Here is a 16,012-nt window from a genome sequence, read left to right on the forward strand (position 1 = left end):
GTGGTCAGAAACGTCACTCTGCGGACCCTTGTGAACAGCTTGGGCAGCGCTAGATGTGCACATCTCACTGTGGCCCGAGTCCAGCCACTCTGCTGACACTTGTGAACAGCTTGGGCAGCGCTAGATGTGCACATCTCACTGTGGCCCGAGTCCAGCCACTCTGCTGACACTTGTGAACAGCTTGGGCAGCGCTAGATGTGCACATCTCACTGTGGCCCGAGTCCAGCCACTCTGCTGACACTTGTGAACAGCTTGGGCAGCGCTAGATGTGCACATCTCACTGTGGCCCGAGTCCAGCCACTCTGCTGACACTTGTGAACAGCTTGGGCAGCGCTAGATGTGCACATCTCACTGTGGCCCGAGTCCAGCCACTCTGCGGACCCTTGTGAACAGCTTGGGCAGCGCTAGATGTGCACATCTCACGAAGACAGTTTGTGGAGGTTGCCTGCCTCATTACTGTTTATCAGAGAGATTAGGCAAGTAGTTCAGGTGGGGAGCTGCATCAGCATGCATAGGCTGCAAAGGAACAAGTAATAGGTTTATTCCCAGCTATAAAAGAGAAGAAAGACAACACAACGTTTCAGCTGTGGAGCCTTCTTCGGGTGTAGAGCTACCCTCTTATTTATTTGCTTACCTGACACCCTTAACCAGGGCAACATACTGTATGTCTGATACAGGTTTGAATAAAACAAGACGGTACAAGAGACTTCCTGACACAGCGTTGTTGAAACATTTTTAGTGAGTACTTCCTGAACCTCTTGCAGGTGCTACAGAGCAAAGTGCTTCCAGTGACACCAGGAGCAGCAGGTGCTGCATGCTGCTTAGCCTGTGAGAAAGCAGAGCAGGCAGACACCTTACCGGCACCCTTCAGTCTGGAGAGAAGAACTGATTTCGCTTTCGTCTAGCAGACTGCAATGCTAACCCACTGCAGTCACAGTATAGTACGCAGATGTACAGTATTTACTTCTCTGCCGGTGCTTAATCATAAGTAGCTTACATTTTAAACTGTGTATATTAGAAAGGTACATACTGTACATTGCATAAGTAGTTTATATGAAAGATAAACCCCAGAAGCATAACTGTTGGGAGTGGTTTTGTAGTGATTATATCAGGAAGGACATTTTCTCAAAGAATCTGCTTGATTCAATTACATGGACCAAAGTCTGCAGCTCTGTTTCCTGGTGGGAGGTGTGTTGGTCTTTTCAGGGCGTGAAACAAAGTTGCTAACTCTTGTCCGGTGCCTTGCGGGACAAAGGCTGCTCATCACTGCCATCAGTTATCAACCAGTAATCTCTCGGCCGCCCCTGGGGGGCGTGTGCTGCTCTGACCCTGTCCATGACTCTCCGGGCCACCGGCCTTGTCCCCTGAGGACAGGAAGTCTGGACAAGCCAGCGTGCCCCCAGACACACGTGGGTGTGTCGCTCCGTCTTGTAGGGGTCGCGTGAGAGAAACAAGAAGTTTTGTGGAGCAATCAGAGTGTCGTGTTGCGAGACCGATCGAGGGGGGATCGCGTGTGGCTTGAGTTCACTTTGACGGACAGGAGAGACCAAAGAAAACCTCCGGGAGCGTCTGAGCAGCTGTGTCGGGACTGGGCAACGGTGCTCTTCGGGGCCAGCTCAGAGCACACAGCGCAATCCCTTCCGTTTCGAATACGAAGACTAACTCTGCTCTGAGTGTGAGACTAACTCTGCTCTGCTCTGCTCTGCTCTGCTCTGCTCTGCTCTGCTCTGCTCTGCTGTGAGTGTGAGTGTGAGTGTGAGTGTGAGTGTGAGTGTGAGTGTGAGTGTGAGTGTGAGTGTGAGTGTGAGTGTGAGTGTGAGTGTGAGTGTGAGTGTGAGTGTGAGTGTGAGTGTGAGTGTGTGAGAGGAGGGGGTATATTTCTGTGATGGGAAAGGCTGAGGACCACTGCTGGACAGTGCGCCACCCAGGGGTGTTTTTGGCGAGGGGATTGGTGTCGGAGGGTGGTGACCGGTTGTTCACACGAAGGAAACTTCAAAAGTGTTTTGGCCTTACAAACGTTTTGGGAGCAGCTGAATCCAGAGCACGTCGCACTGTGGCGACCCCGCTGGCCAGGCGCGCTCCAGAAGCCGGCCTGGCAGGGGCAGGGAGCGCGCGTCTCCACGCCAGCGCTGATGTCATCCACTGGCGCTCCGCGCTGAGGCACGTCCAGGGAAACAAGGGGGAGGCAGCTTCAGTTTTCTTAAGTTCACAGACTGTCCAAGACCTCAGTCCAGCTTAAAGAATTAAATTAGATTTTGATTTTTATTACTTTAACACTCTATGAAAAAAAAATCATAAAAGGAGAGCATCTTGTTAATGGTAAAAGTTAAGCATTAACTTTGACTTTGTGGAACTGCTGCAGCTACAGGAGTTGCTCAACAAGAGCAGTACACACCAGCTGTGAGTGGAGCGAGTGCTTGTTTACTTCTTGGATAGCATGGAGGCTGATCTCCTCCTCACACCTCATATTCCATGCGTAGGTGAAAGGCAGAGAGATTTTGAAATAAAGCATTTGCTTCTTATACATCTGTACCTTTAACAGTCCCTTAGAAAGCGATCTTTTACCCGAGGAGTGGTTCATGCTAGCCACTGGTGCTAAAAATAACACAAAAATCCCTGTCTGTAAGTTGTAAAATGTAATGGAAGGCTTCGGTGTGAAAGTTCAGCAGTAGTGTAATGAGTATGGACAGCCCCCCGGAGGAGGTCTCTCTCGGGAATTTGAACAGCCAGGCTGCGCAGAGAATCCCTTTTTAAGAGCACACAGTCCGATGTGGTGTAATGATTTACAGAAACCACGGCAGTGCTTGTGTGTAGATAACTGTCAGATTATTAGTGAATGTTAAGTTCCCACGTAGCGATAGTAACGGGTGGGAGCCTGTAGTGCCAAGTCGGACCTGATGGTGCGGTGTGGGAATTCTGGGATCGCCTGATCCCGTTCTGCAGTGGCTGGAGGTGAAGAGGCTGGGAATCCCATTGCCGTTTGCCAGCAGGCAGGGAGTTTACACCCCTTCCCCATTTCAGTACCTGCTTGTGAAAAGCCAGGGAAATACGGGAGGTCTGTCAGGAGACAGTCGTTTGTTTCACTGACACGCACTTCAGCCAGGAAGCATAAAATCAAACATACAGAACTGCATTGGTAAGGGATCTGCATAGTGGGTTGAAAATGAGTTCACAATAAGTCAATATGGAAGTGTCGGGAGATAAATACTGCTGCACGTCTTCATTTTTTTTTATACAGCCCTATGAAGAAGCTGTATTTTCAGCTGTATGAGCAATACTGGAGAATTACATTCAGTCATGTTCTAAAGGAGTGTTTTGAATGAATGACCAGTACTGTTTTGTTTTCTGTCTCTGAGTGCATCGACACAGTGTGAAAGCGCAAACACTATTGGAAGTCCTCAGTCCATGGGTGAGGGACCTCCTCCACATATCCACTTCATATACTCCACATAAGTATATGAAATATTGTACTGTGTGCCTTTTGGCCTCACTAGTATGCAGGATAGTTTCTTTTTTAAAAATAAGCATTACAGAAAATGCATGCATTTGAATTAAGAACTGGTTAATGGACAGGAAACAGATTACAGATAAGGAGTGAATGAATTGCTGTAATTAGCGGAGTACCTCAAAGATCTATGTTAGGATTCTTCGTGCTTTTCTAACGTGCAGAAGGCTGTAGGACCTGAACCTCTTGAGTGTTGAACAAAAAAGATCACAGAGCAGCCGATGCCAACTTTCAGGATCCTTCCTGGTGTTGGAGAAGTGGACCTCTCCGACTGCAGGAGGGCTCCTGAGCTGGTCAGTCTCAGTTTCCCTGCATCTTGACTGAAGAGGTTTGAAACTCTAAATGTCCGAATGAATGGTCTGGGAGAGGGGGGGTTTAATCCCATTGCCGTTCGCTCTTGGCTCAGTGCGAGGCTGTTTACCGGAGGGGTGACACTGTAGTCCTTCCCAGAGCGGCAGGGACGTTCTCACCGAAGTGAGTCAACGGCCTGCTTTGTTATTCTTAGAAAAGGGCTGTGACAGGGCTTGCCTGTACAGGCCTCTCTCTGGCAGAGCAGTGACGGGGCATTCATTTTTAAATCAAGACCATTGCGTAACAGTGCAGAATGTTTGTTCCTGTTTGTGGTATTAAAGTCTAAATTTGACAACACCTGAAATCCCAAGTCTGATTCACAGTATGTTAAAGTTCAGCATCGTGCGCTGACAGGTGGTGGTGAAGATCTAGAATTTGAATACAAAGCTTTGTGAACAGTTCTGTCTCTCATTGTACCATCTGAAGTTAGCAGTACCTGTTTATCTAGTTCATCAGCAGTACTCCTTACTCACAGGATGCTTTCCCTTCCAATGAGGTCTAGTTTTGTTGAATCACAATACACAAAAGTTAATATTTTTAATCAAAATGTGAAATCTCTTATGGAACACCTTTTAACTTATTGCACCCTTACATATGAGCAAAAACTGCAAAGAAAGCTCCAGAAAGTAAATTGTTGATTGCTTATGTATTCATTTTATTTGCTATAGCTAACCAAATTTAGTTGAGGTGCACGACATTGCTGTGACACATCACACAAGATCACACTAGAATCTGGAAGGTCAACTGCTACCATCAGGCCACCTGTGAGTCTGAAAGCTCCAGAGGTCGAGGCTTGAGGTGGGTTAAAATGTCCGTAAATCAGTGGAATTAACCTCCACCTGTTCCAGTGCCCCTCGGTGTTACAGCTCTCAACTCGATTCTTATCAAGTCTCTTGTCTCCTTATGACCGCAAAGAGAACTTGGGAGACATTTAGTTTGAATGTTTTTTTTTCCCCAAGTAAAATTGCGCAACAATAAGAGTAACAGCTGAGATGAAACTCTTACATGCCCGTGAGAAAAGGTTCTTGCAGTTTCCTCTTGGCGCTGCTTCTTGGGGACGTCTTGGCTGGTGTTTGTAGGGAGGCTGGATACTGTAAGTAAGTGAAATTGATGTCCCAGCGCTACAGAACACCATAGGGTTTGTATCTCTAACCCATCGCCATACTCCTTGTGCAGGCCATGGGCGGTGAGCTTGTTGGTGCAGAATTGTCGGATTTTAACAGCTGTTTTTTTTGGGGGTTTTGTTTCAGATTGTCCCAGAACACCAGACACCCCCAACAGTGAAGTGCGCACATCAACCAACAGCAGCAGACTAGCGGCGCTGAAGAAGCAGAATGACATCGAGCTGAAAGTGAAACAGGGGGCCGAGAACATGATACTGATGTATTCCAATGGGTCTTCAAAGGTAACTCTCAGAAATGTCACTCTGCAGATTACTGGGATCGATTTGCAGGGCTAATGGCGCACCTGTTGTGCTGAGATGCACTTCTGTGGGTTAAATACTGATTATGATGTTTGAGAAAGAGTTTGTGTCCAGTCTACAACAGGAGAAAGTTGGCCATGATCTCTATACTGTATACACAGATATGAGATGAGAATTGTTTTGTGTATTGTGCTGCTACTTCCTCAGTTTACTTTCACCTATGTTAGTATTTCCAGAATAGTTTCGTTATGACAATCAGCTGAGACTGATTTTCATGACAGACTTGGCGAGACCGCAAAGCATTCATAATATCTGTTCAAATGAGCCATCGAATAATTACAACACTGATGGCCAGTATGAACATTTACAAACAAACCATGATAATTTGTCCAGAACAGTTAAGGCAAATGTGAAACAGCAAATTGCAATGTTTCCAAAAGACTGTAGCCCTGAAACTATTTTTAACCCTTGGGAATCTTAAAAACAAAATTCTTTGATCCGACAACAGACCAATCAAATTGAAAACAGATGCTGAAGGAAACAGTATATGCAGCATGAAAAGTCAGACTTGAACGTGTCCTAAGGTTTTTAGGCTGTTTTCAGAGGCATTTTCTACAGGATCTGTAAGCTGGGAAGACTCCATCAGTATAGACAGTGGAGTTACTGTGTTAAGTCGCGGACTGTTGCAGTATTGTTTGTATTTGCTTCTGGCTGTAAATAGCATTCTGCTGTGCTTGACGTGGCTGGTGTTGTCTGTGTCTCTCATCCCAGTGGACGCAGTCATGGTATTCTCAGCAAGTGGGAGATCACAGGGTGCCTCTCGCGACAGAGGCACAGGGCTCCGCTCAGCCCCCCTCTCTCCTCTCTCCTCTCTCCTCTCTCCTGTGCTCTCCGTCCCTGCGTGTGTGTGTTGTGATTGTTACTCACGGGGATAAAGCCATCGCCTCAGACATTATCTAATGAGTTAGGCTTCTTTCTTGAGAATGGAGGGGCTTCCTTTGAGACAGCCAAAATGCAGAAATTTGGATTCGTTTTGCTACGGCAGCAGTTCATTGGAGTCTTCATACTGAGAATTTAACCCCCAATCCATTTAATTCATAGATCTAAAACTTCTGAGCTAATATTTGGTTAAGTCCCCTGCTTTCAGTCTTGTTGTAAGACAGGAAGTAGGTGGGGTGTAATCTGTACATCATACAGTACATTGTGACTTTCAGGGCAGTCTAGTTGAACTTGCGGAAAGCTTTCCTGGAACATTTTCAAAGAAACGTTGATGCTTCCAGATAAGTGCACACGTGACATCTCTGCAGCCCAAGTGTGTGGCGACTGCCTGTTGAGCTAGAGAACAATACAGTCATGCCTGTTCTTCTTGTTACGTCAGATTACATTATCATGTTGTGTCATTTTTACGAGCATTGTAAATGAAATCATTTATGGAAAAACAGACTAAATTTGGGTGTTTTCTGATTGTCCATCAGAGTGGCAGTTCTCACTGTAATGCAGGAGGGCACATAGAGGTGTGATTGTTCTGTCCAGTCCTTTGACACTGTGGTAACATTTCTTTTAGTTTCTAACAGTCTTTTTATTCATAGTAGTTGAGTATTAAGAATACTTTAGGTCTGAAGTATTCTTATTTGCACTAAACAAATGAAGTACGGTATGGTCCAGTCCAGACCTGACATTTAGCTTCTCTGGAAAATCACAGCTGTAGCCACACTAGTACCACTGGGCAAAAAATAATCTCCTCTTCCTGCTCATATTTCCTGGTTTGTGGGACCTGTTGTAAAAGCTAAGCTACTTAAACAGCACATTGTAATTAAGATGATATGGATTTATTCTGCTTCTCAAGCATTTCCTTCATTTGATTTAGAACTCCGGTCGCACTTGGAAAAGATTTGAACTTGCATAGTACTTTATGGTTTCAGTAAACAAGCTTATTATATATCTGATGCCTGCAGTGAAAGCACCCGAGTGTTTCACTAGTGCAGTCCCAGTGTATGACCTCACTCAAGAGTACAGCAGTCCCCTACACAACCTGCCCGATACCAGTCCAGAGACCAGCAAGATTTTCTGCACAAGCACGTTGTCAGCAGCTGGCTCCTGTTTCCCTTTTCCGCTTGTTCTGGGGAAGTGCAGTCGGTTACATCTGGAGAGTCCTTCTGTTTAAAACAACGCGTCCTTTCAGTTGTTTAAATATTGCTTTTTCGTTAACGTTTGCTTTTTTTTTTTCTGCAGGACCGTAAACTGCTTGCGACCGCTCAGCAGATGCTCCAAGACAGTAAGACTAAGATAGAGTTCATCAGGATGCAGATTCTCAAGGCCAGCCAGACCAGCGAAGTGAACTTCGAGAACAGCGACGGCCTTGGTGAGTCAGCTCTCCTGGGGCACTCATGTCAGGAAGCGAGTCTTTCGGCTGAAGCCCAGGTTGAATTAACACGGGAGCAGAGACTGTTGCTCCTCCCAGCCTCGATCCCTCTTGGCGTGTTTGGTGCTCCGGGAGCTGTGCTGGGACTGCGATTGTCCCCGTGAGACCAGGGATGTGCCAGTGCGGGCAAATTCTCGCCCTGATGAATCTGTGCTCTGCGGGTTTTAAAGGGCAAACAGCAGGGATCTTGCAAGATGGCTTCCCAGCCAGCATTCCTGTGGGACTGTACCGCACGCTCGTCTCGCCATCCCGGGAAGTTCAGGCGGTGGGCGCTTGAGGGCCGGCGTCTGTGAAGCCCGGCCGCAGGCCAGCCCTCCTGCCGCCGGGCTGTGAAGTCGGGGCTCCGCCTGCGAGCTCGGTGCCGCCGGTCGGGGGGCACAGTGTAGAGGGTGTGCCGCTGGGCCGGGGGGGGAGGAGGAGGAGCGGTGCGGTTGAGGAAGAGCGCAGTTTAACGGGCCGCCCCGCTGTCCCCGCAGCCAAGCCCATCATCAGCCCGCTGGAGCTGCGGCTGGAGGAGCTGCGGCACCACCTGCGGATCGAGCACGCCGTGGCGGAGGGCGCCAAGAACGTCATGAGGCTGCTGGGCTCCGGCAAGCTCACGGAGAGGAAGGCCCACTCCGAGGTAACCGGCCGGCCACCGTCCCCCAAAAAAACAAGTTGATACGGCACGGCGCGTGCGTTGAAATAAAAAAAAAACTTACCTCTCCTTTTGCGTTTTCTTTCGATCCAGGCACAGGCGAGGTTTAACGAGTCAAGCCAGAAGCTGGATCTGTTAAAGTACTCGCTGGAGCAGAGGCTGAACGAGCTCCCGAAGAACCACCCCAAGAGCAGCCTCATAATGGAGGAACTGTCTTTGGTTGCATCTCCTGCGCTAAGTCCACGACAGAGTATCATTTCCACACAAAACCAGTACAGCACAGTGGCTAAACCTGCTGCTTTGACAGGTATAGACACCTCACGCCTGCAGCTGCAGTGTCATTTAAACAGAACGGAAGGTAGAAATTGGTCTATCGAAGACAGAAATGGGATTTTCCTGAAAATTATTCATGGTTTTGCTAGTACAATCTCTTCATCCCAGTCTTACATTAACATTTTTTTATACATTGTCTGATGAAAATGAGAAAGCAGCCCAAGAAGGGGTTTGAATCTGTGTGTGTGAGCAGTGTCAGCTTGCATCCAGTATCCTGTACCGTATCGCTGCCAAGCCTGCACACAGGGCAATCAGTTATTTCTGACGCGTTTAGGAACCTATACCTCACTGTGTTTAAAAATACTGTGAACAGCTGCCCAGAAAACACAAAAGAAGCCGCTGTGAACTTGCACTTCCTTGAATTATGGAGTCCCCAGTTCCCAGTGCAGCACAGCCTTCGCTCTGCCCTTTGAAAAGGTCAGGCCTTATGGTCATCGTGCCCAAGTGCCTGGCGTCTGCTTGCAGGGAAGCGTGCCTAGAGGCTAATTCCAGCCTTCCTCTGTGCGCCCCTGCCCCGGGGAAGGCCTCTCTCTGACCGGGCTGGTTCTCCTGCAGGTACGCTGGACGTCAGGCTGATGGGCTGCCAGGACCTGCTGGAGGTGGTTCCTGGCCGGTCCAAGGCCTCGTCTGTTCCCCTGCCCGGCTGGAGCCCCAGTGAGAACAGGTCCTCTTTCATGAGCAGAGGAAGCAAAAACAAGGGGGGGAGCAGTCGCAACCTCTCCAAGACCGACGACCTGTCCAGTTGAGTAGCTGTTTTTTCGGGTTTGCTTTCCCGTTCGGCAGAGTAGTCAGATTCCAGCCCCGCGTCGCCTCAGCTGGTGGGGAGCAGCTGGGCCTCTTGAGAAGGTTAGGAAAGGGGAAGAGTTAGGGGACCAGTCTTCACGTGACGTCAGTGTTGGCAAAGGAGGGACGGGCCCCTTTCTTCCTGAAGCTGACAGGCAGAAGTGCAGAGCGGCTCTGGGATGGGCTGGTTACTGCCGAGGTGAGAATGTTCTGAAAGTTCAAATCGTCATCTCTGTCCATGTACAGCTACTTTCTCTCCTTTAAACATTTTAAGGCCTTGAAAATGTTACTTACAAAATGGGATTTTCTTCTCCCAGTCTTGATCGGGATCGTTTTCCTGTTCGTCTTAAGAAGCACCACTTAGAAGCTCTTAGCGGCGAGCGGAGAGATGTTATGCAATGTGCAGACTTTTGAACAGTGAAATGTTTTGTTTAAGCAGCCAAATCTTCTTAGAGAGTTCAGCTGAGTGGTGGCGATTTCTTAACAGATGAGATCAGTGCGGTGCTGAAGCTGGACAACACGGTGGTCGGGCAGACCAGCTGGAAACCGATCAGCAACCAGGCCTGGGACCAGAAGTTCACCCTGGAGCTGGACCGGGTGGGTCAGCTGTGCTGTACTGGCGGGAGACTAGGCCGCCAGCCCCGTGAATTAAGTGTGCAAATGTTAATCCGGGATTTGCCTGTCGTGAGGAGACGATCTGACTGAACTGCAAGTGAAAAGCAGCCATATGGAGCTGGAAGGCAAATGGATTAGAAACAGTACTTCATTTTCCTTGTGCCATTACCACCACTCTCTGTCTGCAGCAGTAGTGGAATTGCCATTAAAACTATACAGTATTCGCTTGTTCTTGTCAGAGGATTTCTTATCTTTCATGCATGAACAGTGCGCTGGGCCTTCAATATATAACAACAATCTTTTGCTTTTGTTTTCATTTTTTCATATTACTAGTTAGTTGACATCTTACACTGGAGCAGAAAGAGGAGAAGAATCACGGATTGGTGAAATTCACCAGTGATTAATATGAAGTTCTGAATTTCCTTTACTGTGAAATGTCTAAGAGCACTAACATTTCCTCCTCACAGTGTTTTTCTCCCTGTAAGTTCCCTAAAGATGTCTTTCCAGCAGTGTGTACAAAGCCTCAAACAGCTTGATCGACTCTGTCCTGGGCACCACAGAATTGACAGAGGAGGCTATAGGCTATGTCTGCTTAGCAGTGTGATTGCAGCAGTCCTGAGCTGGGAATTGCCCACTGCATAATAATAATTACTTTATTAAATAGCAGCACCTCAGCACTTTTTTTCTGTCTTGTCCTGAAACTTGAAAAAAAGGAACACAAAAAATGCAAACCTCGGGACTCTCTTTATCCCAGAGGGTTATTTTTTATACTTGGGCTTTGATAATGCCAAAACATTTTGCAAAACTGAATCTGTGCACTGTTGAGCCAGCATGCTGAACCAGTTTCTGTCCATGTGAGGAAGGAAGACGATGACGGATCTGCTTGTACTGGTCTTGTCCCCGCAGTCCCGCGAGCTGGAGATCTCTGTGTACTGGAGGGACTGGCGCTCCCTGTGCGCGGTCAAGTTCCTGCGGCTGGAGGATTTCCTGGACAACCAGCGACATGGCATGTGCCTGTACCTGGAGCCCCAGGGCACTCTCTTTGCTGAGGTGCTGGCCGTTTGCTCTGCCTGTGGTCTGACAATCTGTTCCAATAGGTTCCCTGTCTGATTCCACCCCACCTAATGCTCTGAATTCTTCTCTCACCTGCACTTCACCAGGTTACATTCTTCAACCCTGTTATAGAGAGGCGGCCCAAGCTTCAGAGGCAAAAGAAGATATTTTCAAAGCAGCAAGGTAAATATTCCTTCTTGTGTTGCTTTCGAATAATTTTAGTTTCTGTGTGTGGTAGTTTTTTTTTTTCCTTCACTGTAAAGCAGTCAGTAAGAGTGACTGAGTGAGTAATCCATCAGTCAGTTGAATATTGGCAATGCAAATTGAAATCACTAATTTCTGCAATGTGGAGAAGTCTGTTGTGTATTAGAGATGCTTTGAAATGTTTGAAGAAGTTTCCATCGTGCTGAATATTATGTATCAGAATCTTTGTTTCCAGGTAGTGTTCCTGTTCTGTACAGTCTTCATCATTCTGGGCTGGGTGCTGTGCGTTGCTTTCTGCAGCTGTTCTTATTCACTCCCAGGAAAAACCTTTCCGCGAGCGCCCCAGATGAACATTAACATCGCCACATGGGGGCGTCTGATGAGGAGAGCGATTCCCTCGGTCAACAACTCCAGTGCCTTCAGCCCGCAGGTGTCAGAGCTGTCCTCCGAGTCCCCATCCACCACCCAGCCCAGCTCCCCCACCTCCCCCAGGTACTGGAATACTGCACGAGCGCAGCCCCAAACACAGTCCTTCACCCAGTCGTGATGGTGAAAGGAATAACAGCATTATCTTCCACAAATTGGTGGAAATTAAGCACTCTTTTATAATTTGACTTATATATAATCATACACTAGTCAAATTGCTTTTATTGTTCTAAACATTTTTTTGCACTCATGTAATAAAATTGAGAATAGGTCATTAGTTTTCTGCACTTGGTTTGAGTTAGATGTGGAATTTTGGTTGCAAATTACAAATTTTTCTTATCGGTTTTTCAGCATGCACTAAATATACTGATGGTCAAAAGAAACCCATCACTGTGCATGTATGTTTTTGAAAAATCTTTACAGATGTTGGATATTGGTTATTATTTTGATTAATTGATCATTCATGTCTGACCATGGAACAAGTAAAGGTTTGTTTTTCTCTTCTTCTCTTTCCAGCCTGGAATAAACCTTTACTTGTTCCTTTGCAGCCTTCGCATGCTGACGCAGCTCCCTGCTTGAATGTCTGACCCCGATGTGCTTGTTCTGATGCTCAGTGTAGGAGCTAGGCCTGTTTGACCTGCTCTGTTGCTCTAATTCACTTCGCTCTGTCTGCAGTGATCAGACAGTGATGAAGTTAGACTTCGACAGAGAGCCCACACCGACTCCGAAGCTCCAGTCCACAGCGGTGGAGACAAGAGAGCCCCTGCCGGAGAGCAAGATTCCTGACCGGCAGGTGCAGGTAATCCCTCTGATTTCTGATCAGGAGATCCCGGCGTGTCCTGTTGCCTTGAATAGGAGGCTTGTTTGTAAGAGCCGTAAGGCTCCACAGCGACTGACCGTAACGCAGGGGGACACCTGCGAGTGACCCGTAACGCAAGGGGACGCCTGTTACGGCTGCGTACAGTAGTTGTTATTCATTGAAAGAAGTTGCAGTATTTCTTAAATATAACTGGATCCTTTTTCATGAGAGCGAAATATCATTTTAAGCTCTTTAACAAAAAAGTTCACCGTAATCCTTCCTTTCCTGCTGTAAGCTTTTTCCTCTTACCTTGGAGGTGCTTATTTTGCAGGATGCGTTAGCGACTTTTGACTTCCTGAACGACAGGAATAGCATCGTAGTGAAGCCCGACTCCGAGGGCCTGGAGGAGCACGAGGTTCGGCAGCCGGACCTGGAGCTTATAACAGACCCATCCACAGACGTCAGGTACTCCCGCCGGCCCGCCCGCTCTCCAGTGTGCCAGGGAGAGAGCTGCTGTAGCTTAAACCTCATGAGCCCTCTGCTGGGTTTACATCCCATCAGCTCTCATATTCAATTGTATAACATCAGTAGTCAGTAGTTACCTCACTGGTTGTTTGTTAATGATGTATAATTGTCTCACTGCACAGGCTTAGTAAAAATCTTCCTCAACTCCCTGTTTTTACATTTTCTAGGGGGCAGCAGCAGTTTCATTCTGGACTCTCAGACTTCAAATGTGTTGCTGTCCTGGGCCGCGGGCATTTTGGAAAGGTGAGCAATTCTGGTCTTTAAGCAGGTGTCCTGGTATGAGACACAAGTCATGAGTAATAATTCTGTAGTTCATTTCCACGACCACGTTCTTAAAAAAACGAATAAAAAGATACAACTGTAAATGTCTTTTCCTTGGTAGCGTTTAAAATCTTTTATTATATTGTAAGAGAGCTGTGCTGTTTCGCTCGGTCTCCTTCAGAGTGTAGATGCAGAGACCTGATCAGCAGCTCTCATGGTTTCAGGCCCCAGTGATGCAGCTTGTCTCCCTTTCGTAGGTGCTGCTCGCCGAGTACAAAAACACAGGGGAGATGTTTGCCATCAAAGCCTTAAAAAAAGGAGACATAGTGGCGCGCGATGAGGTGGACAGGTGAGGCGCCCTGGTTGCTTGTCTTGGGTCTCGTTCAGGGAAGGAGTGTGATCCATTCGGCAATCATGCACGTGATCCCAGAGCCCTGTTAGAATGAGAGCTCAGCCCTGCCCTTGTATCCTCTCTCTACTGCTTCCCTTCTAAGTGTAGCGCTCGCGGAACGGTGATGTCAGACTTTTTTTGAATAATATTATGCAAATGTGAGACAACAGACCCTTTTGAGCAGCTTGAGGAAATGTGGAGTGAGTCTTGTTTTGAATTTGCGGGATGGCTGTGGATCTGTTTGGAAGCAGAGGGGCAGTAAGGGGGCAGAAAGGGGCAGTGCGGGCCTGCGGCCCTGGCCGGGCCCCTGTGTGCTCACCTGTGTCTCGTCTGCCCTCAGCCTCATGTGTGAGAAGCGGATCTTCGAGACTGTGAACAGCGTGCGGCACCCGTTCCTGGTGAACCTCTTCGCCTGCTTCCAGACCAAAGAGCACGTGTGCTTTGTGATGGAGTACGCCGCGGGCGGAGACCTGATGATGCACATTCACGCCGACGTGTTCTCCGAGCCCCGCGCTGTGTAGGTGACGCTGGTCTGCACACACTCTGCGTGGCGCTGGGGGGCGCCGGGCTGCCCGGGTGGGGGCTCTCCCGCTGGGGAGGAAAGGGGTCACCTGCTACATGTAAAGCACTTTGGCATTAAAATCACTTTACAAATTCAGTAAATAGTTTATTATTGTTATAGATTGTTGTTGTTATCTTTAAAAAATGTGTTTTAATTACGTGGCATCTCTTGTTGAACAGGTTTTATGCTGCCTGTGTGGTCCTGGGATTACAGTTTTTGCACGACCATAAGATAGTGTACAGGTAAGATGAACTACCTCTGCTGTCCTGTAGCCGTTCGGACAGCGGCTTGGCCCAGCCTAGGGCTCCGTCTTTCCTTTAGGTTTTGCTGATAACTGTTCTTTTGAGCAGCTTAATAATCTTATTAAAAGTTAGAACCCAAATGCACAGAAGAACAAACACTTCATGTATTGAACAACCTCATGTTTCTGGATTACTTTTTATTGGTACAGAACTCTAATCTTGACCACAGCTGGAGATGTATTTTTATAGCCATTCTGCCACCAGCAACATGTGAATAGCTTGTTTGTTAACAGTTATAAATGGATTTTTAATCTGATGTGTTCCTGACGAGATCCCTTTTGGTTTCTGCTTGTGGCCCCATGTCCTTATTTTACTGCTGAATCTGAACCGTCTGTCCTGGGCTGACCCTGTCATTTAGCATTTTATAGACTTGGTTCAAATCTCCTCTCAATCTGCTTACAGGTTAAAGGCCTGAGCTACAATCCCCTGAGAGCAGGAATCATTGCTGCTCTTCTTTTGAACTGAGGCTGTAATGTCCATTTTGTGGTCTGGTGACCGAAACTGAGCACAGTATTTCAGTGGTGTCATGCTAGTGTGTTGTGAAGCTTGAACATAACTTCCCTGGATTTGCCTTGTGCGACGTACTCAGCCATTTCATTTGGCTTGTTACTGCTCCCTCGGCTTGTCTTGACGAGGACCTGGGCGAATCGCCATGAGCACCCAGATTGCTTTGTGTAGATCTGTCCACACGTCTCCGCGTGAAATATCACACCAAGTGTCGCCGTGCTGTTGTTTTGTTAGTAAAGTCCTGAGCCACTCCTTCTTCACTACTCAGTGTGTTTTTATATTGAACAAGGTGGCAGTCTGGACTCAGGTATAGCTTGGAAAAAGCTCCTCAGACTGGTCCTTATGGTACACCAATGCTTGCATAGACCTATCTAGAGATGATGGCCCCTAAGATGACCCAGTCTTTCCAATCTAACCAGTTTTCAATCCACACTCATGTTTATTTGGTAGTTTTTGAGAATTCTTTTTTTTTGTTTTCTCAGAATTGGGGGAAAAAAGTCAGATGCCTTTGAGGAAACTGCCATATTTCCTGTTTTTTAACTGTTCTTTTAGTTTAGCTCAATCGTTTCCATTGCGTTCCCAGTAACAGAAGACCGGGTTTGGTCTGTAGTTTCCTGGATCAGTTTGCCTGCAGTTTTATGAATCGGTGTTCAGTTCCCACAGTCTGTGGTTACAGTCTGCTCCTCAGCTGAAATGACCTCGTTGTGTGTCTAGGAATACTGTGCCTCATTTCCTTCAGCACAGCGGAGAAAATATCAGGCCTCTGCAGTTCATGAATTCTAGGAATTCTGGTCCCAGTTATTCCCCTGTGTTGGTTATGCTAAAATGTGTTCTGTAACCTGGGGATTGTTATAACAATTATAAAAAAACTGAAATATTAATTCAGCACATGGTCTCTGTCATCTACTATTAG

General features: G+C 47.3%; 1 protein-coding gene across 4 annotated transcripts in view; it reads left to right on the forward strand.

Annotated features, from left to right (window-relative positions):
- The window catches only part of LOC148651706 (serine/threonine-protein kinase N2-like), a 35,193-nt gene that overhangs the window by 15,313 nt on the left and 3,868 nt on the right, over positions 1–16,012 (forward strand). For 3 of the 4 annotated variants that reach the window (XM_088597680.1, XM_088597679.1, XM_088597682.1), the window contains exons 3-17: positions 5,107–5,261; positions 7,512–7,641; positions 8,178–8,323; positions 8,432–8,645; positions 9,227–9,412; positions 9,942–10,051; positions 10,976–11,119; positions 11,230–11,305; positions 11,647–11,818; positions 12,428–12,551; positions 12,868–13,016; positions 13,244–13,319; positions 13,595–13,686; positions 14,069–14,245; positions 14,470–14,532. In XM_088597680.1, the coding sequence (XP_088453806.1) occupies positions 5,107–5,261; positions 7,512–7,641; positions 8,178–8,323; positions 8,432–8,645; positions 9,227–9,412; positions 9,942–10,051; positions 10,976–11,119; positions 11,230–11,305; positions 11,647–11,818; positions 12,428–12,551; positions 12,868–13,016; positions 13,244–13,319; positions 13,595–13,686; positions 14,069–14,245; positions 14,470–14,532 (2,014 nt within the window). The remainder of the gene's footprint in view (positions 1–5,106; positions 5,262–7,511; positions 7,642–8,177; positions 8,324–8,431; positions 8,646–9,226; positions 9,413–9,941; positions 10,052–10,975; positions 11,120–11,229; positions 11,306–11,646; positions 11,819–12,427; positions 12,552–12,867; positions 13,017–13,243; positions 13,320–13,594; positions 13,687–14,068; positions 14,246–14,469; positions 14,533–16,012) is intronic. The other variant, XM_088597681.1, reaches the window with a different exon arrangement.

The sequence above is a fragment of the Lepisosteus platostomus genome, chromosome 11 (genome assembly GCF_059453375.1).
Source record: "Lepisosteus platostomus isolate fLepPlt1 chromosome 11, fLepPlt1.hap1, whole genome shotgun sequence".
In the NCBI taxonomy this organism is placed as follows: Eukaryota; Metazoa; Chordata; class Actinopteri; order Semionotiformes; family Lepisosteidae; genus Lepisosteus; species Lepisosteus platostomus.